Source organism: Fusarium phalaenopsidis, assembly GCF_050370095.1.
Source record: "Fusarium phalaenopsidis strain FUZ10S chromosome Unknown contig_32296, whole genome shotgun sequence".
In the NCBI taxonomy this organism is placed as follows: Eukaryota; Fungi; Ascomycota; class Sordariomycetes; order Hypocreales; family Nectriaceae; genus Fusarium; species Fusarium phalaenopsidis.
Window position 1 is genome coordinate 2,110,871 of NW_028145408.1, and position 26,493 is coordinate 2,137,363.

General features: G+C 53.7%; 5 protein-coding genes across 5 annotated transcripts; 4 read left to right on the forward strand and 1 right to left on the reverse strand.

Moving 5' to 3' along the window:
• Nucleotides 1–642: 642 nt before the first annotated feature.
• LRP88_06229 (aminopeptidase I zinc metalloprotease-domain-containing protein) lies at nucleotides 643–2,374 on the forward strand (the record flags this gene model as incomplete). The annotated part of the gene is made up of 2 exons (XM_083242769.1): nucleotides 643–1,047; nucleotides 1,100–2,374. 2 exons carry the CDS (start codon nucleotides 643–645, stop codon nucleotides 2,372–2,374), a joined length of 1,680 nt encoding a protein of 559 aa, XP_083101705.1.
• Nucleotides 2,375–2,686: 312 nt separating this feature from the next.
• On the reverse strand, nucleotides 2,687–5,951 carry LRP88_06230 (SPX and EXS domain-containing protein; the record flags this gene model as incomplete). The annotated part of the gene is made up of 4 exons (XM_083242770.1): nucleotides 2,687–3,405; nucleotides 3,635–3,746; nucleotides 3,935–5,838; nucleotides 5,912–5,951. 4 exons carry the CDS (start codon nucleotides 5,949–5,951, stop codon nucleotides 2,687–2,689), a joined length of 2,775 nt encoding a protein of 924 aa, XP_083101706.1.
• An 8,152-nt stretch (nucleotides 5,952–14,103) lies between these two features.
• Nucleotides 14,104–15,165, forward strand: LRP88_06231 (uncharacterized protein; the record flags this gene model as incomplete). The annotated part of the gene is made up of 1 exon (XM_083242771.1): nucleotides 14,104–15,165. The coding sequence occupies one exon, from the start codon at nucleotides 14,104–14,106 to the stop codon at nucleotides 15,163–15,165; it is 1,062 nt and encodes a 353-aa protein (XP_083101707.1).
• A 1,279-nt stretch (nucleotides 15,166–16,444) lies between these two features.
• Nucleotides 16,445–18,456, forward strand: LRP88_06232 (chromatin assembly factor 1 subunit A-domain-containing protein; the record flags this gene model as incomplete). Its single annotated transcript, XM_083242772.1, has 3 exons — nucleotides 16,445–16,595; nucleotides 16,645–18,000; nucleotides 18,050–18,456. 3 exons carry the CDS (start codon nucleotides 16,445–16,447, stop codon nucleotides 18,454–18,456), a joined length of 1,914 nt encoding a protein of 637 aa, XP_083101708.1.
• A 1,267-nt stretch (nucleotides 18,457–19,723) lies between these two features.
• Nucleotides 19,724–21,898, forward strand: LRP88_06233 (uncharacterized protein; the record flags this gene model as incomplete). The annotated part of the gene is made up of 1 exon (XM_083242773.1): nucleotides 19,724–21,898. The coding sequence occupies one exon, from the start codon at nucleotides 19,724–19,726 to the stop codon at nucleotides 21,896–21,898; it is 2,175 nt and encodes a 724-aa protein (XP_083101709.1).
• Nucleotides 21,899–26,493: the final 4,595 nt, after the last annotated feature.

Consider the following 26,493-nt stretch of genomic DNA (forward strand, 5'->3'; position numbering starts at 1 on the left):
GCGAGATTTCTGGGCAGTCCCAGCTTGGTCAAAGCCTGTGTCACGACGACTCCCGAGACCATGTTGCGCTTTAGTGACTAGCCTTGGCACGGGTGGTTTCTTCCGGTCCATGGCTGTGGGATGGGGGTGTCACAGCAAGGTTGGGGTCGAGATGCTGGCGTCTCTCAGCAGTATTGTACTGTACACTCTAGTCATGTTAATGGTGGCTCATCTAAATAAAGAAGAAAGTAAAGTCAAAGTCGGCTGCAGCCTCAACTGTGCCGTCCAACTCGAGTCAGTCCAATCCCACGTTACTCCAGCCGACGGAAACCCTGTTTCTTATCGGCCCAGCTATGGCTTTTCGGAACGTGATCTTCAGGCACTTGGTCAGGCACACACTTCCCCTGTGCCTGTGCCTGTGGCTGGAGGTGCCTGGCGGAAGTGCCTGGCATGAATGGAGGTCAGCCGGCACCTGGCACCTGGAGCTTATCTTATCGCGTGCCGTCCAGCTGACCTCCGTTCAGCCTCCGAGCTCGTCATCGTCCGCAACTCAACCCCGTCAACAGCTCCAATTCCCCCAGTTTTGTCTCCTGCGCTGCGCATCGACTACCCGATAAGACCTCCATTTCCTTATACAGCTTGCGCCCAGCTTGATTCATCACGATGACCAAAGTTACGCCCGAAATGCTGAGTGCGCGCGCTTCGTCGCTCTCCCTTCGCCAGCAGGCGCTGTCGTCATCCACCACCCTGAACAACACTGCGACCTCGACCTCGTCGAGCCCCGAGCCCAGACAACGATCAAAGAACTTTGTGCTCGCCGACATGGAGGGTCGCGACACGAGAGACAACAGAGCCTGCTCGTCCTGCATCGCCAAGCTGGCCCCCGGCGAAGTCGGTCAGGTCAACTGGCATCTTGCTGAGGATCAGGTCTGTAGGCTGTGCCAGATTGCTGAGATCCGGCCGGAGGCTTTCACCAAGCCCTTTTGCGACTTCCTCCGGGAGAACCCCACCATTTTCCACACCGTAAATTACTTTGAGGAGAAGCTCAAGCAGCTTGGTTTCACCCAGGTGAGTACATGCATGCCTTGACCACTGATAAGGATAATACTGACTGCGCAAGCTCTCGTCGCGCGACTCCTGGGCCGATAAGGTGCAACCTGGTGGCAAGTACTGGGTTACCCGAAATGGTAGCTCTCTTATCGCCTTCACCGTCGGCAAAGCGTACCAACCCGGCAATGGTGTCGCCATGATTGGCGGCCACATCGATGCCCTCACCGCAAAGCTCAAGCCCGTGAGCACGAAGCCCGTCAAGGCCGGATATGTCCAGCTTGGTGTCGCGCCGTATGCTGGAGCCCTCAACCAGACCTGGTGGGACCGAGATTTGAGCATCGGTGGCAGGGTCATTGTGCGAGATGAGGACACGAGCAAGACTAGCACAAGACTCGTCAAGCTGGACTGGCCCATCGCCAAGGTTCCCACTCTTGCGCCTCACTTTGGTGTTGGTATGATGGGCCAGAACAACGCCGAGACCCAGGCTGTGCCCATCATCGGCCTGGAGAGCTCCCAGCGTGCCTCGACAGAGGCCCTGGGACCTGCTGGTTCCTTTGTCAACACTCAGCCTCCCCGGCTGGTTGAGTTGATTGCTAAGCAGCTCAGGATCCAGTCCTACAGCTCCATTGTTAACTGGGAGCTGGAGCTGTACGACTCGCAGCCTGCCCAGACTGGCGGTCTGGACAGGGAGTTCATCTTTGCTGGTCGTATTGACGACAAGCTTTGCTCATGGGCTGCTCTTACTGGTCTTCTTGCTGCCAGTGAGAACCACGACGAAGGTGGCATCAAGCTCGTTGCGCTCTTTGACGATGAAGAGATTGGCTCTCTTCTCCGCCAGGGTGCTCGGGGTAACTTCCTCCCTCTAGTCGTTGAGCGCGCTGTTGAGGCCCTCAACCCTGGCACCTATGGTCCTAGCCTCATCGGCCAGACCTATGCCAAGTCCTTCCTCCTGTCTGCCGACGTAACTCATGCCGGCAACCCCAACTTCCTCGAGAAGTACCTCTCTGAGCACGTCCCCGAGCTCAACGTCGGCATCGTCATTTGCGGTGACAGCAATGGCCACATGACCACCGACGCCGTGTCCACCGCCATCCTCCAGCGTGTTGGCCAGCTCGCCGACTGCCGCACCCAGACCTTCCAGATCCGCAACGACTCTCGCAGCGGTGGCACCATCGGACCTGCTCTGTCTAGCATGATGGGTGTCCGGGCCGCTGATGCTGGTCTTCCCCAGCTTAGCATGCACTCTGTCCGTGCCACCACCGGATCGCTGGACCCCGGTCTGGGTGTCAAGTTCTTCAAGGGCTTCTTGGACAACTGGGAGAAGATTGATGGCGAGTGGAACTAGATGGGGTAATCATAGAAGGCGTTTGAGTTTGTGCAGAGCATATGCGAATTCTTTTATATCTGTTACAGTTATATCCTAGATGTAGAAGGTGGTTAGATTGGTCGTTGGAGTAGAGGGCGGTATGGATGTCAGATGGTGGTTGAATTATGGGAAGATATAAACACGATTTATTTTTATCAAGGCCGTACCAGCGTTTCCGTTTCATGTGAATATATGTACAGTGTATGTTTAGGGGTATCGCCTTTTCCCAACCGCTAAATCTACGAACAACATGCAAAAAGTCCAATCTGCGAAATCAAGGCCGCTTCATTTTCAACCCCCTCGGCTATATCCACGACCAGACGAGCGGGGCCTGTTGTCCTCACCATCTGTCGCCTCAAGCAAACTGACAACCTCATCACCGTCGTCCTCATCATCGTCAGACTGTCCCAACTCAGCAGCCCCCTCCTCCTCAGTCTGCTCAAGCGGACGGCGACGCTTCACAAAGTCCTGTTTATGTGCTTCAGCCATGATACGGGAGAAGGTGCGTCGCGGAGGGGCAGGCGGCTCCGTCCTACGGCGCGACATGCCCTCCTCTGCAGCACCAAGCGAGACGGCGGTAGACTCGGCCGTAGGCTGGCGGGTTGGCTCCTCGAAGGATGCGACACCAGCGGTAGCTGGAGGCTGCTGGGCGGCAACTGAGCCGTCGGTACTGGCGCGGTCCATGAGGGGCTCGATGCGGTATGGCAGGGGCACATCGCGCGAGGCCTTGTACTGAGAAACGTTTGCGCAGTGCTCATTCTCGACGCGGAAGAGAGCCCACATGCCTCGTCGGGTGACTTCCATGAAGGCGACCATGAATGAGACGATGGTTGAGTGCTGGGTGTTGTGTGTGAAGATGGCGTAAAAGATCCAGGCGAAGCGGAGAATTGGGTCAACCACCATGATGAAGTAGTACATCCATCGACGCTTGAGGGCAAGAATGTCACGGAGACACCAGTGCTTGGACTGGGGTTGGAGGAGGGAGAAATCCATAAACAGATCCCAGAATGCTGTTGATGTGAGTGAGGGTCATGAGGAGTATAGGAGATCACTTACAGCAATAGATGCTATTAATGCTTGAGAATGTAATGAAAAGCGCCAGGTGACTCCGAGAGTTGTGGAGGCGGTAAAGTGAAAGCATTACAGCAGCAAGAATGGTAGCGGTATACTTGCCACCGTTGACAAGGTGAGGAAAGACATTGCGTGTATCTTTATAACGACGAATACACTGGAGGAAACGCCAAATGGGAGGGAGGGCCGTCAGGAACCCTAGGAGCCGGGAGTGGCTGGAGTTGCACCGCACAGGGTGGTCCCAATGATTTGCGTAGAGACAAAAGAAGAGTTCGATGTTCTAAGGCTGTCAGTCGACTGGCTCAGGGGTAGAGGGGGTTGGGTAGACTTACCGCTGTCGAGTATGTAAGTGAGCAGTAAATATCACCAAGAAAGAAATCTCGAAATTCGACGGGATAAAGACCAGCTAAAAGCAACCGCCACTGTAGTCTGTTAGTTTTGTTCTTACACTTGGGTTAGAAGACTTACATGAGAATAGGCAAACCACTTGCGACTCCGGTGCCATATCAAGGGGCCAGGGAAGAAGAGAACACAAATGGTGAAGAAGATGAGAATGACAGGATAGTAAATGTATATGGACGGGTCGCCATATCTGCTGAAATTGACCCACATGAAGAGGCCGAGAACGAGGAAGAAGAAGCTGGGGAATTGGGCGAGCTCTCTCCAGTCGAGGTGATGTCGTTGGTCAAATTCGAAAATGAAGGGATAGTTGACTTTGTTCTGGTTCCAGAGCAGACAGTCTATGCAGAACAGGGAGAAGAGGTAGAGCATGAGGAAATAACCGCCGTAGATTTGCATCAGGTAGCTCGTCTGTTCACGCACATCGTGGTCTTCATGGTATAGCAGCTGAGCTCCGTAGATGAGGCCCTGGATGGCAAAGACGGCGCCGGTACCGATTAGGAGTCCGTTCTGGAACATGCCAATGGACTGGTCTTCGGGCTTCTTGTTGAGGCTGCGTAGCTTGCCAGCAGCCAGCTTGTGGTTGCCACGCTCAAAGTATCGGGCGTACAAGTCCTCAACGGTCCGGATATGACCCTCAAGCACATCGCTGTTGACGAACCATGCCTGATTGACCTTTTCGTTGAGGTATCGGTACGGCGGCCGGGCATTCATAGCCTTGTCGTACTTCTTGTTAAGTTTCCGAAAGGCCGTCCGGTTCAGGAGAGCGTAGGACTTGAGCAGCTCCAGGCCGCGGTAGAACTCCTGCAGCGCGAGCTTGAGCTTGCGCTTTGCCGTGCGGTAGGGGACCTCGTGATGATCCGGCCGGCGGATGTAGTCCCTCTCGGCGTCGGTGCCGCTCTGCAGGACGCCGTTGGCGTTGGGCGTCAGGTCCATCCGCTGCAGGGCCTTAGTGTTTGGTCCCACGGGGAAGATCTTGGCCTTGATAGGGTCGACCCATCCGTTGAGCTTGCCGTTGCCGTTCTCGTGGTTCCCTTTCTTTGGGGGTTTGTCCTCGCGCTCGCGGTCCTCGGCCATCTCCTGGATCCTCCGGTTCCTCATCTCGTGAAGCTGCACCCTCAGGATGTCGAGGCGGTGACCGGCCTGCTCCTCCTTCATCTTGTAGAACGCCTCGACCTTTTCGAGCTCCTTGTCGAGAAAATCAAAGAACTCGCGCTCCTTCTCCTTCATAAGGTCAAAGTTCTGCATGTTGATGTCGACCCTCCGCTCGCTCCTCGCGGTGGACGTGTGGGTAAAGAGTCGGCGTAGGTGGGATGGCGAATCGGCATGGTTGACTTCGATCGGCTGCTTGGTAGGGTTGTTTATCACGGGCGACGCAATTGTTGAGGCGGTCGGGACGACGCTGGTGGAGGATGTCCTTCGGGGATCGAGGCGGTTGAAGCTCCGTCGCATGAGGTCAGAGGCTGATACGGCGGTATGCGCATGTGGGCGCTCATGTTCGTCAACCGTCATCGCAGGCGCGGGAAGCTGAAAGTCGTGATGTCCATGTGCTTCGTGATGCCCATGTGCTTCAGCCATGGGCGATGGATCCGGTGGTGTTTCGACAAAACTCCCATAATGTCGGTGATCTCCAGCTTCTGTTAGGGAATCGTGCTCGCGACCTCGCGGTGTAGGTATGGCTTTGGTGGCGGCCGAAGAGGCGGTCGCGGGTATTGTCGCGGAGCCATTGCCGTCGGTGCCATGGGCAGTATCGCGTCCCGAGTTTCTCGATTTGCTAAAGGGCTGGCGAGGCGTCATGGGCGAGAGGAAAGTGCTTGCCCTCAGAGGCCCGGTCCTTGGTGTTCCATTCGCGCGAGCGAGGGCCCTGGAGAGGGCCTTGACATGCTTCTTGCCGGCCTTGTAGTTGAGGTACTTGACGCGCCATTCTGTGCGACGGAGGGTCGGGTCAGCGAGCGTTTTGGAAACGAAACGGCCTGCAGTGTCTCGGCGGTTGTGGGAAGATCAACGGGAGGGATGTTTTGGGTTGGGTTGGGTTCTGTTTCTTACCAGGCACGGCTTCCCGCTCGAGCTCCTTTGCGAACTTCATGACAGCCGCCGAGTCTCAATGTCATGCAACGACAGGGCCGACGATGGAGATGGCAGGGCTCGGCATCTAGAACGAACCAAGGAAGTGGAAGGGGATTGTCGTCTGTTCAAGTAATACGTCTCTGGCCTGTAAAAATTATGGTCGCGTCAACGTGCCCCTCTCTGGGTGTAAATATCTCCCCTACCACCGGCAGCCAGCAGCTAAAAAGGAGACTAGATGGATAATAATGGATCGGATGGATATCAGCTTTTTTGACGTCAGTGCGTTCCCTACAAAACGGAAATAATCCCACTGGCCAGGAGACGGGGATGCCGTTCCATTCCCGGGGCATGGGGTCTTAAATTAGTGAACAACGGCACCTGAATTGAACCTCTTTCTTGGCTCTGTTTCTCTCTCTCTTTCTTTTCCTCTAGAAACGGCCACCGAATACCGAAGTATCAGCCTTGCGACTTCGCCATGCTAGAAACTATACAGTCATCTGCTAAGCATCCTCTTGCTGCTATATCGGTTTGCTGCTGTACCACGTCCCCGAACAAAATCAGCCAATCTTTGGGCACCAGCTCCATTGCCCCCTAGGTCCCGGTGCAGGGAAGAGCCCGTCTGGGGGGCCAAGAAGAGATTGCCCCAGGGCTTGGTCCCTGGGGCTTAGCAGGGTTCACACAGGCTGTCGAGTTGTCAGATTAACATGACTGATGGGTTGATCGGCGGTCTTGATATCTTACAATGGTTAATTCTGGCGCTGTTGAGCTGGAGGTTGTGTCACCGCTTCAGCTGAGCATAGCCGTGATCGGACAGAAGACCGTGAGCTCTCATCTCAACGCAACAAGCCATTGTTCTCATTCTTGCATTCTAATTGCATTCTAATTGCATTTCAACTAGTGCCTGTTATTGGGCACCACTATCTCGCTCCCCAACCATGCCAAGCTTTTATCTGCACCCAAGTTACTCATGATGCTCTGATGTGCCGGGCTGTCTTACAAGGTCGAGTTTCGGATCCCATCCCCGGCCAGCCGACTTGAAAGAATCAACCCACAGCCTCTCGCTCACTCAGCAAGACCTAACAAGGCATCAGCAAGTCCTATGTAGAGACAATCCTCTCTTCTTCAACATCGGTCCGTTTCTTGCGCCCAGGCTCACTCAGCATGAATGTTTGACAGCCAGCCATTCTTCAACATGATTGCTTGGCGACTCGCTCGCAACAAGACATCGAAAACAGCATAGATGTCCCTCCCATGCACGAATCGACTCTTGTTGGATCACGATGCACACAGCCGTGTAACAATCCTACAGCGGGCCCCTCTTCCTAAGCTAGCATCGCCAAGTCGGGAGGATTTTGCAGGTGACAATCGCACATGAGGATTTCCAAGGACCCGAGAGGCTTCTCTGATCAATCTTGCAGGACGGGAAGCTGCAAAGACGGCCTGAGAACCTAGATCCGGTCCCCGGACCAATCTCTTGATAAGCTGTAGAGACATGGTTGATGTCGAGTTAGATGATTGGTGGTCGATCTCTCGACGACGACGTGTAGAATTGAACTTTTGCAATGTCCTGCACCTGTCGATCCATATCACAAGAAATGAAGCCCTTGGCCAGTTTTCCGGTGGCTTGACCAGTTTGGTATTCAAACCGTCGCCACACTTGCACGAGAGTTTCTGCCCGACTGTAGTTTACCCACAGAGCCGGTTCAACGCTTGAGTACCGAATTTCCTTACTCGGTCTAGAAGACATGCTAAGCTGGTGGGCGTCCCCAAAGTGTTTATGTCAAACCGGCGAACTGATGACTTCATCATTCGCACGTGCGTTGGAGATGGGGTCTCTTGAGGGGTTAGTTAGTTCTGAGAAGCGGCTTCGTCGTTAAAGCCCTCATGAGTGGTTCGTGAACTTGAGACATTGACGCATCCATTGACCAAAGACAATGCCAAGTAAAGGGATCGGAAACTAAGCAATTCATCATGGTGACTTGATAACCGAAACCGGCTCGTCCAATGGCTGGCTGGAGGTGATTGAAACCAGTGGAATTGCCTTGCCGAAACCGACCAAACCAAGTAAACAAACTTTGGCATCATGACATCCATGTCATCACGACAACCGCTTTCAGCTTGACGAATGGGGAGCTCGGGAAAGACAATCGCGAGAGACGGCAGAAGGCCAACTCAAAAGATGTTGCTACTACCCCGCACATGGAGGGAAACAAACAAACAACTCGGTGTGATTGTCGCGCAGCCAAGCCGACCCGGCCGGTCAACCTACAGAAGTATGCATTGGTCTACCCGCAGGACGGAGCAGAGGGGGAGGATGAAAAAGAGGGCTGAGAAGGATTTTAGCCAGGTCTCACTGACATTCGGCTGCGCCAGCTCCCGAGAAAGCCATCAAGGCAGAGCCCGCCTATCTCGATGCCACGGAACAGCATCCCCGGCCGTCGTGGGGTCGCGCAGCAGTGTGTCACTGCGGCCAAGGCACTGGGTTGCCAGCTCGACAGAGGATGGATGTGCCTCTCGACGACCAGTCAGCAGGAAACACACGGCTGGGCGTGAGCACTTTGCCTGCCTGGGCTGAGAGGAAGCCTTGGTTTCTTCTTCCAATAACATGTTCCCTGTTCCTGGGCCTATTGGGTGGGCATCGTTTATGTCGGATAGAGTTGTAACGGGAGCCCCGGGCGTGGTTGGGCTGAGGATTGCCAACTTACATGCGAATCTCGTTGTCGCATCTCGAGATTCTGGCACCAATCTCCAGTTTTGCGTCAACGTCAGAGTGGCGTTTCAGCATGCCTGACGTTGAAAACCTGCTTCTTGGGTCATGGATGACGATGTTCGTCCGGACCTCCCCCGAACAATCCCTCACAGTTCGACACATAACACATTGGTGATATCGCTGGCAACCTGGCATTCCCGGTCTATACAGAACCGAGGTATGCCCTCCTCCACACCGCCGAAAGCGGGACGGATTGCCCAAGTGCAGTGCAGACACAGACCGGCAGGTACATGACGTTGTGCCACCAGTCAGTGGCAGTCACTCAGGTGTGACAGATTCACCGATGTGACTCTGCTCCAAGATGGCTAGCCCTGTTGGAGCCACCACGGGCGAGTTCAACACCTAGGCGATGGAACAACAAAGTAAGTGGGCTGAGGCAGGGATCATGGCCAGATCACCGAATGATAGCGGAGAGATTGCCCCGCGAGCAGTTGCGAGTTTCCACGCTCGGGTTTTTTGGCCATGGCATTTGAGATCGAGATCTGGAGCTCTTCGACATGCTATTCCCTCTTTTTCCTTCTGCTTCGCTTCCTTTTCTTCGCAAGGGATGGGATCCATATCGGAAGCATCGGCAGGCACGCTGCGTCTCGCCAAGGTGCTGGAAGGCTCTGCGGAACCCTGGCCCTTGGCGAGACAACCGAGAAAGAGGTGGGAGCGGGAAAGCAAGGAAAAGCCGTTCAGGTTCAGGCACATGTACATACATTACACCCATACAAGAGCAAAGTTGGCTGTTCCCCTTGCCGTGCGTGGTTTTCATGTGCGATAGGCAAAAGCTGGGTGCAAGGACCAATGACTACCGTCTTCCTCGCCGTCTATTACGCCTAGGTGATGTGCCTAGACTGCTAAGGCTGAGTTAGCTCGAGGCGTTGTGAGCTTGGCCAACCCATTGGGGCACCCTCGAGATTTGGACCGCTCCAGAACTTCGGGAGGCAAGCATCCCGCGCCAGGGCCAGACAGATCTGAGCAGGTCGGAGATGAGACGAGCGGTTTTTGTGTCTTTTGTTCCTTGGAACTTATCTTTACAGCGACTCGAGAGAGGAATAGCCTGATCTTGAGGCTAACAAACCGGTCCTCGGGTCAAGGCCGGGATCATAGATGTAACCTGGGACGGAACATGCATTGCATCGATAATCATTGTCTCCATGCTTCTGCTTCTGCTTTTGCTTTTACTTTTAGTAGAGACAGGTTTGAACTTGCAGCAAGCCCACGGCGATGGCCGAATCATGCCCCACGTGGAGATGCGCGCTTACAAGGCGGATGCAACTGGGATTTGACAGCAGGCGAGAAACTGGGGCAAGATTGCCAATGCGTTTGTAAGTTGAATGGAGAGAGAGCCAAGACGAAAGAGAAAAAGAGTCACATTTTCTGTGGCTCTGGGCCCTTCCATGACATGGGGAGCTTCTGCGCCATCTCAACAGACGTGCCTGGAAATGGAAACGCTCTGCCGTGTCAGGTAGCGTTGACGGCGAGATGACGCTGCTCTTGGGTCTTGGAGGGCTCAAGTTGGGGGTTGATTTACAAGTTTTTTGAACCGTCCACTCGGCGATTAACAGAGCCTTCTATAAGATTTCGACCAAGGGTTTCCTCACTTGCCAAAAGACTTCCATGGCTCCGAAGTTTGAGATTGACCGATCCACTGCCTGATGCATCTACCGGTGGACGACGTGGGTTGAATTGCTGGAAGCGGCATGATCTGATGGATGGCACGTCAAAGTCACTCCATCCCCATGATGAAGCCATGGAGTACATCGACAATCCACAATTGAGGAGCTCCGACTCCGACAAACTCGACCCTGGTCACTCGGCTCATCCTTGACCGCGTGCGGTGAAGGTAGTGTAGTACTGGAGTTCCCCAATCCCCGGAGTTGGACGGAGCTGAATTGGCGGGCTGAAATGTCAGAGACGCCAAACTGACAGGGAAGAAACTAGCAAAGGCAAGACTCAAAGACGTGTCAACCCCGTCTTGCAGGTACGGCACCAGACAGTCCAATCCCCGCGAAGCGACATGAGGCGCATTTTGGAAAAAAAAAAAAAAAAAAGCCAAGACTGGGCTTGGAGAAGCTCAGCTGGACAGGGCTGGGAGCGAAAAAAGGAAGAGAAGAGAGAAATATGCAAGTGGGGGGAAAAGAGAAAAGAGCAGGCCTCATAGAGGGGGAAAAAAAAACATCAGTCCATTGACCATGTGGCCACCAAGAGGCGGGGTGGCCCTTTCAATACCCGGCCTGGCCTAGGACAAGACCAGACGTTCCCATTTTGATCGAGGTGCGATGGTGATGGAGGTGCATCTACATGAACTTCACGCATGGGCCGAGCAAGGGGGTCGCTGTTAGGTCTGCTACTGCAGGCGCACCTATTCGCTACTACGTTGTAGAGAGTGACTTCTGTAAGCAGCTGGGCTGAGCTTGGCTGCTTATCTTAATCGTGCCATGAAGCTATATCGACTGTTTTCCCGCAGTCGTCTCGTCAACTCCGTAAGTTGGCATGTTAGTGTGAAAGCCACTCATCATGACGGCCATCATCCCTGGAGAGGAGGGGCAAAAGAACAGCCTTTTCTTGACTCGCATATGGCTCACGCCAACAAAATTGAATCTCGGTCCCGGGCCGGACAGCGACAGGTGGCCGATTGAGTGACCCGCCTGCAGTGCAGTTGCTGATGGAACGGCGTGGTGAACAGGTTGCACTGGATCTCAGTCAAGGAAAGTTACTTGTTAGGGGTCAGGGTCAGATGGGCCTTGTGAACCTAGTTGGGGGAACTTGACTGATACACATGGGAATTGGATTCAAGACATTTCGTCTTGGATCACATGCGAAGACGAGAGTTGTAATTTCGTCAATGGTCAAAGGCTGAATACAGAGACTGTAATTGGCTTTGAGCCTCAAAAGGCGTGCCTTGATGCCTCCCTTCATCTCAGGGCGGCGAGCCCGGGCTCGTGGTTTAATGAATCACCATACCGGCGCAGCCCTCACCTCACCGGCAGAAGGTCATCCCTAGCCTCTCTACATGTACCAGGCGAACGTGGCTGACCTTGGTCGTGTACCAAGTGAAGTGCCGGGGACCGTATTACACAGGGGGATCACGCCGGCTCCCCTCGTGTCACCCTTGTGGGTGCATTCTTGGGGTGGGAAACATATGCGGTACAAGAATGCCGAAACTCTTCTTCTGATCGAAATTGGATTCCTGCGTCTGCGTCTTGGAGGAGGTGAAGGGAGTTTGCAGCTGGAACAAGCTTCAACAAGCTTCCTCAAGACAAGCTTGCCGTTGTGCCTTTCGGGGGAGAGGCTTCAGCCCGCCGTTGATGTTTATGGAGACCCGGAACAATTGTAACAACAACAAACAAGGTTGATTCGCCAGGAGCGCTCGAGACCGATTCTAGGTTTTTACTGTCTCTCTGTTGGCCTCTCTGCCTTTGTTGGATTGGGTTGCCGTTTTACCGTTCTGTCCCATCCTTGACAAAACCCACCCCACTTCGCATCTCTGGATCTAAGGGTGCACCATAGTGCTTGGGAAAGGGAAAAGAGAGGGAAAAAAGGGCTGTGCTTGGCGCGGCTCCTGGGGGGCGATGGTCCCCGAGGCGCTCACCTCACCCTGACTATCGGTCTCGTCAGCACGCCGCGAACCCGTCCCGACAGGCTGCTGGTCGCTTCTGACGCATGGTCAGCGCGCTACAGATTGCAGGGATGGATAGAGGCGGTTCCAGGGGTGCTGGGGCGACCGGGGATCGACTCGACTGTGTTTGGCGAAGAGTGCGACTCTGGGACCAGTCACAGTTCCGAGCTGGCCGATCATGGTAAAAGGGTGAAATGTGACATGGAAAGTAAAAGCTCTCTGTCTGAGGGGATACAAGAGAGTTTCAGAGAACCCAGGCAAAGCTCCAATCGCAAATGCCATCACCCGCTGGCTCGTCTGTCGCATCCATCTGTCGGTCGCTTATCTACCAATGCCAGGCTAGAACCGGACCAGCCAAAATGGCAAAGGGCAGAAAACCTTCCGAACAGAAGCGGCTACGGCCCTACGGGAGGAGAGAGTTAGGGCCGGCCTGCCCACTCCAGCTAACACACACCTGTTCGGCTCCATCTGCTGCTGGGCCAGCATGACATCACGAACGACAGACACGCCTGATTGGGCCCCGCGCCAGCAGCCAGACCAGGCTCTTCCTCGGTGGTGCGGCTTCAGCTGGGCCGCCAGGGCTGACTTGGCTTTGGGGTCGTCGCATGGAGGAAGAGGCCGCGATGCTGTGAGAGGTTAATGGATGAGAGCATGGACCAGCATCCTTAGCCGAAGCGAAGCACCTCAGACAAAGCAATGACCCAAGCACCGAGGGAGAGCACGAGGGGAAATCCCAGAAGCCATGAGCGAGTGTCCCAGGCGAGGCCAGGCAAGGCAAGGCCATTCTTTGCATTGACCGGATGTAACAAGAGTGAGGCAATCCAGAGAGAGCCCCAGGTTCCACATTCTTACACGCCGCTCTGCTCCCTTGCTCCAAGCCATACATTCTCACGGAACACGTTCACTCGCAAGGAATTTCCTTTTGTTAGAAAGTAGATGTGTTGTCTCGATAGGTAGGTAGGTCTGTTTCCGTGGAGAGGTGCTCGAATTTTAATGCAGCCCTGAACCTTTTGTCGGAGGGCCAAGCCAGGGCCAAGACTCGACGATCCACGGCCTACATCATAGGCAGCGGCTCTGGCTGCCAGCTCTGGATAGCCGACAACTGGAGCCAGAGCCATTTTGTTTGATCCATCCATTAATGTCATGGACGGAGGCGCTGAAGCCAGCCTGGACAAGCGCAAGGCCTGGCAGACTGTCCGCTAGCGGTAGGTGATCCACCTGCAGGCGACCACCCACTAGCTCGCTGAACCCACTAACCCACCTGCCCTCCACCCACCCCCCAACCTGGGCTGGGCTACCTATGAATCCATGCAACGTTGGACTGCCCGACTAGGCGGCTCTCCCACTCTCATCAGTGACTGAAATCCTTCTTGTTGACGCCTCTGCCCACCATCGAGTTCTGCCCTCTTCCTCCCATCCTCGACCTCCCCTCTGCATATCTACCTACCTATACCAAGTGCCTCATCTCAAAGCATCTATCCCGCCTTGTTCACGGCCTCTCACCCTCGTCAGTTATACCCGGACGTCCACCACCTCGACCACCGCCCTCTTGTCTCTGGCTCCAACTTGCGCCCCGCTTCTTCTGGCGCGCTACCAAGCACAGTCTCACTTTTCGGCTCCCTCTCCTTCTGCTCTCGCTTCTCTCTGGCACTTCGGCTTCGGACCCTCGACACTACTGCCGCTCCGCGCCGCGCCCGACGGGGCCAACCCTCCCTACTGTCGAGCAACACGCCACGACCCGCGACCCGCGAGCAGCTTAAAACTCGACGTCCCCCTCGACGTCGCCGCGAGGCCATGTTGGAACCCCAGGCCATGCGAGGCCCAATGGACCAGACCGTCGCCTATGGACACTCACGATCACGAACCACCTCGTCAAACACCTTCCCCATGCAGTTCCAGACACAACACCTCGCCCACCCGGGCCCCAATCCCATGCAGAACCGCCGCTCGCCGTCGGTGAATACGTTTAGCAGCGTCGGCAGCATCCCACCTCCTGCCGCTTACCGCACCTCGTCACAGAGCGAGCTCCGTCGCTCGACCTCGAGCCGCTCCGGTGGAGCCAGCCCCCAGCCCTCCAGCTATGTCGCGCTTCTGCGGAAACAAAAGGGAACCGTCTGGTGCGATCGCGCCCAGTACGAGGACCCTAGAATGCTTGCCCAGCAGCGTGCGGCAAAGATGCGTGCCGCCCTCGAGGTCGTCGGTGGAGCCCGCGGCAGCAGCTCCTATGGCCCCGGCGGTGCCGGCGGACGAACCAGCACAGGCCTTAGCACTACCAACAAGGTCGCGGCAAAGATCCCTAAGATTCGACACCACGGAAAGACACCTGTGGTTGGCTACGCGCCCGGCGAGAACCACGTCGGCGTCGGAGGAGTTCCCATGCGGCTGAGCGCCACCGAGGTGGAGGCTGAGAGTAGTGACGACGAGAATACACCCAGCACGACCCGCCCGCACCACCGTAGGACGGGCAGCAGCGGACGGAGCAGCACAGCGAGCAGCCGCAGAAACCTCGCATACCGATCATCTGGAGGGATGGGCAGCCAGCACGGCCGGCGATGGAGTCCCGGTGATACCCCCGAGCGCACTGGCAGTCTAGTCGAGACCATGCCTGAGGATATCGTCGACGACGCAGCCAGCGGCAAGGCTCGCAGCACGAGGAGCGGCAGCAGCGCTGAGCGCGCCGACAACGTGGGCGAGCTGGGTAACGCCCCGAGATTGGCTGCCAATTCACTGATGCACTCGGCTCTTACTAGAGAAAAGAGCGTGAAATCAGCGGATGAGCTCAGGAGACGTGGAAGTGTCGACGAGCGAACATCAACACTTACATCTGGACGCCTCTTCATCGCCAACCCCGATTAAGGGGGCGTTCTAATTCGACGAGATATATACTATTCGGCCATCACAGTGCATGTATCATGTCACGACAGGCTGGGCAAATGGGTTTTCTTATGTTGTTCATTCGTTAACACACACCATCACACTTCGGATCGAAGAGTGGGCTTGCATCAGTCGGCGTTCTAGCATTGCTTTGTACTATCTACCTATCGTTTGGTTTCTCACAACCCACTGTCGCTTCCAAGGGTTCAGATACCCCCCAACGAATCTTCCTTTTCACATCTCTCGCTATATCATGTTTCCACCTTTCTGATGGAACGAAGTGTGTGCATTCGGAGCGGGGCCTCCACTGTCGTTGACGGGCTTTTTAATGTTTGAAAGATACCTCTCTAGCCAGGACTCAAGACACAGAAAAGTATGCTTAATGAGAACTCAACCCCTGAGTCTCGTTGGAGACTTTGGAGGTAACAAAGAAAGCAATGGCTTAGCATAGCCCCCGTGAGGCTCAGTGGACTCGAGTTGCATGCGGGTCATCAATGCATTGATCGTCGGTGACCTTCTCGTATCATCCTTTGAAGGAAGTGCTTTGCATATCAGTGCAGAGGTGACGTTACTGTCTGGTCCGATCCCTATTCCATACTGTCAGCTCAGGCGGCAATAAGCGCCCAATCACTGGCCGCGGGCGTCTGTCTCGGGTTCCTCTACGAGGGGATCAGCGAAATTCGACGTCACCCCGATCTCCATCTTTGTCGTCATGGCAATTTGAAAGATTCTGACATGCCAAAATGCCAAGCGCACTAGCCGCAAGCGCGGAGTGCGCACAGCCACGGCCCCTGAAAGTCGCAGTGCCGTAGATTACCCGGAAAGCCACATTTGCACTTTCCACTCTGCGCGTTAACGCGTAAATGTGCACGATGTGGCGCCAAATTAACGCGTCGGCGCGTCTTCCCTCAAGCTCCGGGGACCCCCTCTGGGGTCCAGGCTCCCCTTCGCAACCTGGATGCTTCATGCCACAAACAAACTTGGGGGATCTCGTGCACGCCCAACGAGATTCTTTCAATTCCTCCACACAACACCATTCCTCACTGCATCAAGAGGCTTCATCGAATCAAATGATCATTTTCGTCTTCTTCATGACAAATCAACATCAAAGTCTTGTTTCATGATTTGCCGCCTTTGACGATATCCACAGAGCACTTGCCTCCTAGCGACCGCATCCATCACGCTCCGCACCACTCCTCACCGATACGACATCTGACACACCCGCACCACCACTGAGCTGCATAGCTCCCTTCGATTCAAAATGGCTCTCTTGGAGATGTCTCTGAATATTCAGGAGACCGAGGCTACGGGCCGCAAGAGAAGCCATGACGAGTTCGCAGGGGAGTCCGTGAAGGTGGAGGATTCCGAAGACACCAAGATGCAGACTTGCAGCCAGCCCGAGAGCGAATGCAGTGCGTATCATTACATTTTGACTATTGCACAGATGTTGACTTGATACAGCTCTACCCTCCATCGCTGTAACAGGCAGCCAATCCACCTCACAGGCGACACCAGATCTTACCGAGGCCGGCAGTAGCACTCCCACCCGAAAATCTCCCTCGCCCCAGACGCCGATCAAAGGCCAAACGTTACTGAAGCCAATTATAATTGCATCCGCATCGAAGTCGCCAGCGAACCCACCGAAGCGAAAGAAGTTGACTCCCGCCGAAAAGGAGGCTCGTGAAAAGGAGCTTGCAAAGCAGAAGGAAGAGCGTGAAGAGAAGGCTGCCATCCGAGCTGTCGAGAAAGCCAAAGCTGAAGCAGAAAAGGCTGCTAAAGCTAAGGAGCGAGAGGAGAAGAAACGGGAGAAGGAGGAAGAAAAGAAAGTGAAAGATGAGGAGAAGAAGAAGAGGGATGAGGAAAAGAAGAAGAGGGATGAGGAAAAGAAGAAGAGGGACGAGGAAAGAAAGAAAAAGGAAGAGGAAAAGAAGCGAAAGGAGGAGGAGGCAGAGAAGAAGGCTCGCCAGCAACGAACACTCGGCTCTTTCTTCAAGGTTTCCAACACCCCTAAGAAGGTTGATGACAGTGCCAACGCCAAGAACGGCACATTTCGAGACGGAAGCCCCGTCAAAGGTGTCAGTCAGGTGTCAAAGTCAGAGTACGAGAAGTTGTTCAAGCCATTCTTCGTCAAGGACAGCACAACAATGGCCCCCCTCGGACCCCGGATGGACGACGAAACACGCCAACTCAAGTCAAAGATCCTGGACGAATGCATTGGTGGTCAGCGGGCTGAAGAGCTTCAGAAGGGTGCTTCATTCGACCCTGTGCGTTTGCTTGCCTTGCCCGGCAAACCCCGAAAGCGAGGCAGGCTCCATCATCCTGTTAGTCACATTATGGAACACGTCTACAAGGAGACAGAGAAGTCGGACAATGCTGGAGCGGACAACGCCGATAAGATCATGCGAGAGGCACGCGAGAAGCTGTCCAAGGTGCCGATGAAGGTGATTGCCTTTTCACAGGATGTTCGGCCCCCTTACTACGGAACTGTTACTCTGAAGACGTTCGCTCTTGGCAAGGACAACATCAGCCAACTGGCTCGCAAGCCAACAAGAAGAGGACTGCCTCTGGATTACGATTATGATTCGGAAGCTGAGTGGCAGGAGGAGGAAGGCGAGGATCTTGATGTTGACGACGACGAAGAGGAGCTCGATGATGAGGACGACATGGAAGGCTTTCTCGACGACTCTGAAGATGCCGGTCTATCTCGACGACTTTTTGCCAACACATTGGAGCCGGAAAGCACTGGAATATGCTTTGAAAATAGGGGCGTTGTGGCGAATCAGGTTGTCTACGAGCACAAGATGGAGTTTATGCATGGTAAGTACATGTCTGGATTGAATCAAAACCAGCTACTAACTGAGTCTAGATGGACTTCCGCAGTCATGGGGCATTGATCCATTCTCTACGGAATACTGGGAGCCTGAAAACAAAACCAAGACGGCCAAGGTTACCAAGGCTGCTGAGAGCGGCACCAAGATGCCTCCTCCACCAACGCCTACCAATGCATTCGCAGCAATTACTAGTGGAAGCAGCGCAAGCGGCGGCGATGCGCCCAAGCTCGTCAAGTCAGAGCTCATGGATGACGTAAAGCGGGCGATTCTTGACAACAAGGCGTTATCCAAGGTTGGAATCATTGACTTTGTGTTTCACCTTTTCCGAGAGCACGTATCTCGAATAGAGGTGAAGAACACGATCGAACTCGTGGCAGAGAAGACGGGCAAGGGTCGCTCCAAGGAGTGGGCACTGAAGCACGGCCACGAGATTGTCTCGTGAAGAAACTTTATCTGGGAGAATGGATGGAAACGACATGAAAATTTTGACTGAATATTAGCGACGGAGTGTCGGGGTTGTACGGAACTGCTTCATGGAATTACTGGGGAAACGGATGGTTCATGGACTTGTTGATTTGAGGGCGAAGGAATGATGTCATGGTATCTGGCATTGTATGCGATAGACATCAAGCAAACAAATAAATACCCTTGTGTTAGAAAGCAGATACAAATACTGCAAATCCACGATATTCAAAAGTCCAATTGCCCCCTGATGAATCGTGAGAGTCAATTCATTCAACAAGGGGTCATGTCATTGAGCCATGTCATTGGAGCTTTGGTGTTGGCGGCCGGGATGCACGGGCACGGAGGCGGCGGGGCCAAATTTGGAAGCTAGAGACCTGGGGAACGCGCCCCTGAAGATTCCATCGGAACCCGCGAAGGCCCCGGAAACTGGAACATGTTCCATTTCCATTCCTCGGAAGCCAAAACAACAACGTCGTTGATCTCTCACTTGGTTCTGCATCAACCTTGGGCATCCATCCAAGCCACTATTTACTTGTGGCGTCTGACTGTACAAAATTCTGTTGCCTACCATCAACTGGACGATTACGCAACTCGACTCGACGTGTTGCGCCTCCTAACACCTTCGAAACACTTGGCCGATTTCAAACCCCGTTCTCCCGAACCTTCGCGCAATGATAAATCGGACACAATAACCTCTGCCTCTGACGTTTCTTCTCTCCTCGACACACACTCCTGCCGCTGGCCGCGCGACATGTGCTCTCGCCCAGCATGGAGGATCCATGGGGTTCCCCTTGGACAAACGACTCGCCCCCGAAGATAGATCTCCCCGCGCCGCCGCCGCACGCACACTTCACCCCAGACCATAGCCAGCGCCCTTCACCTGCTCACACACCATGGATGGACGATGATGACGCCTGGGGCGGCTGGGCTGAGCCTGGTAAGGACAGCAGTCCCCGATGGGGAAGGAGTCCTGGTTTGCGGCCGATAGGGGGGTAGTCCGGCCAGCTCGAGACTTCCGTCGCCGGGGTCGGATTCGTGGGGACAGCTGGCAACACTAGAAACGGCGCGGGTGCGGAAGGAGGAGAGGAGCGGGGATTCGGCGATAAGTCTTGGTGAAGGGTTGCGACCGATCGAAACCAGGGTCGTGACGAGGACGCCGCCTCCCCCTGGGTGAGTTGAAGGAGAGCACAGCGGATATCTGGCGACAACCTGACCGGGCTCCATCTATGAGGAGTTTGAGTCCGATGCCGAGTGATGATGGCCGACCCAGCTCGCCGGATGGAGCTCCCCGACCGGCTCTGCGACGTGGCACGCGACCACCTGCTTTGCGCCAGCCCTCGAATAAGGTTCAGGAGCTGGTGGAGATGTACGATGATATAGCCAAGCGAAGCCATAGCGTGTCGCCCATCGATCCGACCATGCGAAAGGCGTCGAGCACCAAGTCCCCGGTACAAGAGGCAACGCCTGAACCCGAGGCCGTGGAGCGAGTAGAGCCGGAGCCCGAATCGGAGCCAGAGCCAGATATAAAGGTGGATACGGAAGCCCGTGAACCGTCACCGGATGTCATGGAAGAAACAACAGAGGAGGAAAAGACCGTGGCAGAGAAGACAGAGGAGGATGAAGCCCAAGCTGAGTCTGATTCTTGGTCGGATTTCGAATCGCCCATCCACGAGGAGGTACCGGACGAGCCAGAAACAAAAGTCACTGAGGAAAAGTTTCCTGTGGTTGAGACTACAACTCACGATGAACCCAAAGAGATATTACACCCACGACCAAAGCGACCCTCAATACCATTTTCGATCGACATGTCGAAGTTAGACGACCTCTTCCCCTCGGTCGAAGCATCCTTCCCAACACCCGAGCCAGTCCCGGATGTCATCATCGATGACACATTTGCCTCGATATCTGAACGCAAGGCTTGGTACCAGATCTCTAGATTCGGCTCAATCCGAAAGCATAACCTGGGAGACGACGAGAACTATGTGCGCATCGGCTGGGGCAACTCGCAGGTGCGTGACCAGGCCATCCGTATCGTCAGACGGTGGATGGAGGAGGACTCTATCGCGGGACGTGTCGTTCTTGGTCGGAGAGGGGGTGCTGCGGGTGGAAAGATCTTCAACTGGGATTCTTCGGCGCCGTCAGTTGATATCTCAGAACTGCTGGCGCGAAAGAGCCACTCAAGACACGCGTCGGTCAACTCGAAAGGAGCGGCAGCGTCACCGACTGGTGCGACGTTTGGATGGGGGAGCAGTCCGGCTCCTTCGTCGACCGTTGCTATACCACCTCCAGCTTCCGAACGTTCTATCACTGAGCCCAGTTCGGCTGTAGAATCGTCTCCTGTGGAAGCTGCCAAGACGTCGCCAGTTACAGCGAAGCCTCCTCCGCCTCCCGCAAGATCACCAACAGCTATTGCCCGACCTCCTTCTCCTATTAAGCCTATACCTATCAAACCTACTACCCGCCCCCTATCTATATCTCAACCTATACCATCGCCAACTTCCCCTCAGATTCCTCAGCCACCTTCTCCTATAATACCTACGCCTCTACAAGCTACAACCCGACCAATCTCTATCTCTCAACCGATCACATATCCAACATCGCCGTTAGCACAACCGCCTGAGAATGCAGGGTGGGGAGATGAAGAAGATGATGATGACGATTGGGGCGATATGGTTTCCTCACCTTCTGGTGAAGGAAACGGGACCTTTCCATCCCTGGACGCGATTGTAGATGCCAAGACAGAGGACAACACAAACAAGGGACATGTTTCCAAACCATCAATCACAGCGACAGCTCCTCCAGATGATATCTTTGAGAACGCTCCCAAGGAAGAGACAACAAACAGCAATCGGGCTTCTTTTGACGTACCAGTCTCCCAGGGGTTCGTGCCTACACACTCTCGACATACCACCGTCGACTGGAGCCCCTCGCCGGGCCAAGGCTTGATGCCTAGTCACTCAAGGTCGACCACAGTTGATCTAACTCCTTCGCCGATCCAGGGTTTGATCAGTCACTCCAGGTCAACCACGGTCGACCTGAGTCCCCTGCCCCGGTCGTCGCTGGATGTGATGGCTTCCGCAAACCTGATGCAGAACAAGGCAAGGTCGCCAATTGAAAACACAAATAGGCTGAATGGCTGGGGTTCTTGGGATATGGACTTCTTTGGTAATGGGAACAAGCCATCCTCACCAATGAGGGAGAGTTCACCGCTGAAGGAGAGTATGACTGCAAGCCAGGAGCTAGAACCTGTGTCGAAACCATTGGAGACTGTCAAGACTCAGACTCTGCCGAAGAAGCCTCGACCGATGTCGCTCCCTGTTGCTCCGCGACAAGAGCCAGAGGAAGATACCTCCAAAGATGACGAGATTGTCGCCAGCATTCTTCGAGATCTCCCCGACCTCTCATACATGTTACGATAAAGCGAAGAGAACCCAAAGAGAAGACGAGCATTGTTGGAAAGAGCAAGCAGTTGGCAAAAACATGCGGATGGAGTTGTATACTGTCATTGGAGTAAACAAGTCAGACAAGTTGGTTTGGCGATCTGTATATCTAATCATTGGAGGCGTTTCACTTTGGTGTTTTCAAGAAGGGGGATTGGATAGCATTTACATGATACATGATGCTGTTTTGATAGCAAATACTTTTGGACAAACTTGGAGTATTGATTGTTGCAACCCGCGTGTATCCAGTGAAGTTTGATATTCCTCACATGTTGGAAAACTTGAGATCGCAGAATGATGCTAGTGATGGAGGACTGAGGAAGGACTAAGATAACCCTCTTGACCTCCCAGTCTCGACCTGACAGCACTTTGCCCAGGATTTTCATCACGATCAAGATATACACATATATATACCCAGTTTGGCAGGCCGGTTTCAGCTTCGTCCCTTCGTAATGTGTTAGAACAGCTAACCGCTACATGACGAAGAAGTCGCTCCTACAAAGGGTCTACAGCAAATGCTCGACCAATTCCCTGTCACCCTATATATACCCATCTTCAGAACGCAAATGCCCACCCTCTCAATACCGTTCAACTCTTTGACCGAAACGTTGAGCACGGTCACATCGGTCAAGCATACCGGCAAATTGCTGGGAGGTGTTTTTGTTTGGTAGCCGCCATTGCTCAACGCCAGTTGCGTGAACACATGGCGAAGTTAGCTCTCAGCGGTCTTGTTCCTCACCACTCATATATAAATCAACACACATTCGACTACTCTGATTCATTTGGCATATCAAGGCTCAGTCGTCTGACAACCAACCCGATCCCCCATCATCACCGGAAACAACGAGGAGATGGGAATTTCCCCTTCTGCTCTGGGATCAGAAACCAACTTTTGTATATATACTAGCAGAATGAGCCCATCGTCGCGTGGCTAGCGCCGCCCTGGCGTTCCTTGCCTCACCAGGGTGGGCTTTTTGCCTCATGGTTGCGCCTCTGTTCCTAGCACGTCAAGTACTTGGTGGACATGGATGTCAAGCACACCGATCTGACGTACAACAACAACAAGGGAGCCTGAGATAATGGTTAGCATCCTGGGCGTCTGTCTCTATCAACTTCTCATCACAACCAAGTTGTTGTGGCCCACTTCGTGGTTCTCATCAAGGACCTTGCTGGCACACACCTGGGTACAGAGGTGAACTGGCTGGGGAGACCGTTATCGGAACGAACTCATATCCTCTATATATACCAACTCTGAGACCAGGGTCGCTTCTCAATCTCAGACCTCAAGAGATAACTCAGCGATGCACTCCCGGGCATGATGTCGTGGGTGTGGCCGGATAACACACACCTGCCACACAGGCTACCTAGTGCCACGCATATCGAGAGCCTCGACTTTCCCGGACACGACATTGGGACTCTTCAATTAAAGATTACCCGTCATCTGAGGTCATTCAAGATCATGCATCTTGGGCCTTCGTGTAGACTGGTGCTACATTTTGCTCCTCTCCCTTTCGCACAGTCGAGTATGCAATCTAGGTTATCCCGCATCTGCTTTCTCTTTTGTATATATACCCACTGAGACTGGGTTGCCAATGAATCGATGAGCTGCTGAGCGACGGGAATTCTTTGTCTGTATGCTCGCCCTGGACAAAAGCCGTGGGGAACGCATCCGGTGGAAGACACAACCAATGTCTCTATCAAGGGGACGTCTTCTCCAAGCTTACCCGACAAAGATTTGTCTGCCACAGGGAACTATATGGTCAGGGGAGAGGAATAGGGTGGAAGCCCAACTACTACACCCAGACTCATCCGAGCTTGGGGCGCTTTCGCCCACATGGTTGTCTCCTTGCTGATACGTCGCCAACAAGCGTTCGATCTGGATGACGACAGATGCAGCTGGGCCAGAGAAACTCTTCCTCATTACCACTTAGCCACAGGTTGACTGCTCCCAGAAGGAACTAATTCCAATATATATCTACCCGGAAAGAGATACATCGTTCGGAGACGCTGTTCAAGAATGGATTCATTTTTATATATTCCAATGCCAAGATGGATTCTGTCCTCGAGCTCATTTCTAGAAAGTGCCGCCCACATATCGTCGTGCGCGTGTCCAATGGGTGGGTATCGACAACGATGTTGTACTTTACCTATCCTACCGAAAACCTAGGCCATGATGCGATGAGGACATTCTGTTTTGAAAAAGTCTGGGCGATAATCAGACAGATCGATCATCGGTCTCTCTTGGTGACGCAGAAAGTTGCCCATGAGAGGCTGTATACTCATAGACACTCAGACTTGACGACGATGTCGCTGACTGCCTCCGGAGGGCCTCGGCCATATGGCACCTCCTCGCGTCGAGTGGTGCACTGTTTGGCTTTTCCTTCTCTCGAATTGGAAGCCAAGCAAACCAGGTCTCCTGCCTGATCATCTCTTTCTTCGTCTTCTATATAAGGCCTTGGATACTAGATCGAACTACAGGACAACACCGTCCGAGAAAGAAATCGAGCCAAGACATGAATCCCTGGCGATCCACATGAATGACACCAAAGAGATCGTCCCTGCTCAAACTTCTTCCCCAGATTGCTTTCTCTACAAAGGGCAGCTGCGCGGTAGGTATATATGTACAAGCGGATGAAAGCCTTGGTGCGTACTCCCTTCCTACCGGCACCTGATTGAGAGCCTATGTCTCGGCTCGACTCGAGCGATGAAGACTGTGCGCTGCCGACCGAGAAGAAGCTTTTCCGTGAACCAAATGCGTGAACAGCCTGTTGGCCAGGGGCCGTTACGAGCTCGGCTGGGGGTTCGCCTGCGAGGCCTGCCAAGAGTGCTTGTGGCTATGAATCAGCCCACCCCTGGCGGATTCTTTGGTGCCTCAACTCGCTTATTGCTATGCTATTCCCTTCAGCACTGTGGGTGCAGACAATGTTCGCTGTATTAGAAGTGGTTGCCCTTTGGAGCTTGGTGAGGTCCAAGCCTGTCCTCGTTGGGCGGTGGCCGAGCAAATCGACGAGCGTTTCACTCCAGGTTGTTTGCCTAGGCATCAGACACATGGTTCACTCTTTTTATATAAATCACTTTTAGAACAATACCATTGCGCATAATTTGGTTGCTTTAGAAAGGAAACTGCAGCAACATCACAAAGAAGATGCCAACTTCATTCATGCAACATGGTAGATACCGATTACAAGATTTGGCTCATACCAGGCATTTTAAGGCAACTTCCCCTTGAGGAGATCATCCGGACTCAGGTTGAGGCGAACTACTGTGATCACTGGGTTCGGCATGTACCTACTGGGACGTCCTCATGTCGAAATTTTTCTCTTTATAGAGTAGACACACTTAAAAACTACACCGGTTGCTTCTTTTGTTTCTATCAGATATACGAGCCGATCATATATAAACATTACAAGCGAAGCTTTTCCTCGTCACCAAAACTCTTGAAAGTCAGAAAAGTCGTCGCCGGCTCGCGTTGTTTGGAAAACGAAAACCCACTATGCTTCCAGAACGGTCGAGAGCCTGCGGCCACCACATGGAAAATGGTCAAGCTCCGATGTCCAGACGCCATTCGCCAGAAAGATCCCTGGGAACATGTTGTTTCCTTGGATGGCGCAGGGTATTACTTAGATCTCAGTCTCTCGATGACCTTCCTCAACTGATATACATTACCGATATCCCTGCTCAGAGCCAGGGACACCCCATAAGCACAAAATTTGGATCTCTTGGGGGCGCTGCTCTTGCAAGAGCCTTTATAAAGATTCCAACACCAATTAACGAGTTCCACTACGGCGGGTCGGTTCTGTTTCGGCGTATTCTTCATGTTTCGCTAAACAAAAGTTCTGAGTCACGACACAGACTTCCGCACACTGTTGAGCAAGGAAATCAGCCGTGTCAACGCAATTCTTTGGTTCGACGGTCACACTGAAGCAATGAACACCGTATACTACATAGAAAGCAGCTAGATCACTTCATGAGGAGAGTCGAGCAAATGTGGCTCCTCCAGGATGACTAACAGCGAGCTGCCCAAGAGGGCCTGGCGCCCCCTCTCTAGAAAGACACCTCTGGGCACCATGCAATTGTTTCAACTATTTGGAGCCAGCTGTAAGTGCCATATGTCACAATCTTGAGACAGGAATAGGCATGTTGCGGACTTGGGGCGGTCCAATCACCCACATGGAGACGAAGATTGAGTTTCTATCTGAAGGCTTGATCTACCACGAGATTCCGGCAGGGAAGCTATATAAAATGGCTGGAATGCATGAGCCACTGTCGTATATCAATGAGTTTAACGCAAACCTTGACCTTCGATGCGAGGAGGCGGAAGAGGAGGGGGCGGGGGGTTGTTCAGGAGACCGGCCATAAGGATGATGACATGAGAACAAGCTCATAGAGTGAGATCGCGATTCCCATGAAAGCCAATATTGACGGAACCCAAACCCCGAAGGACACCAATCTGGAAAGAATATACGCATAGGATGGTCAGTTAGACTAGGGTCTATCGAGAGGAATCCGGAGAACAGGAACGGACCGGCCACAACCATATCCTGCAAACGGCACGAACGAAGCAAGAGCGAGAA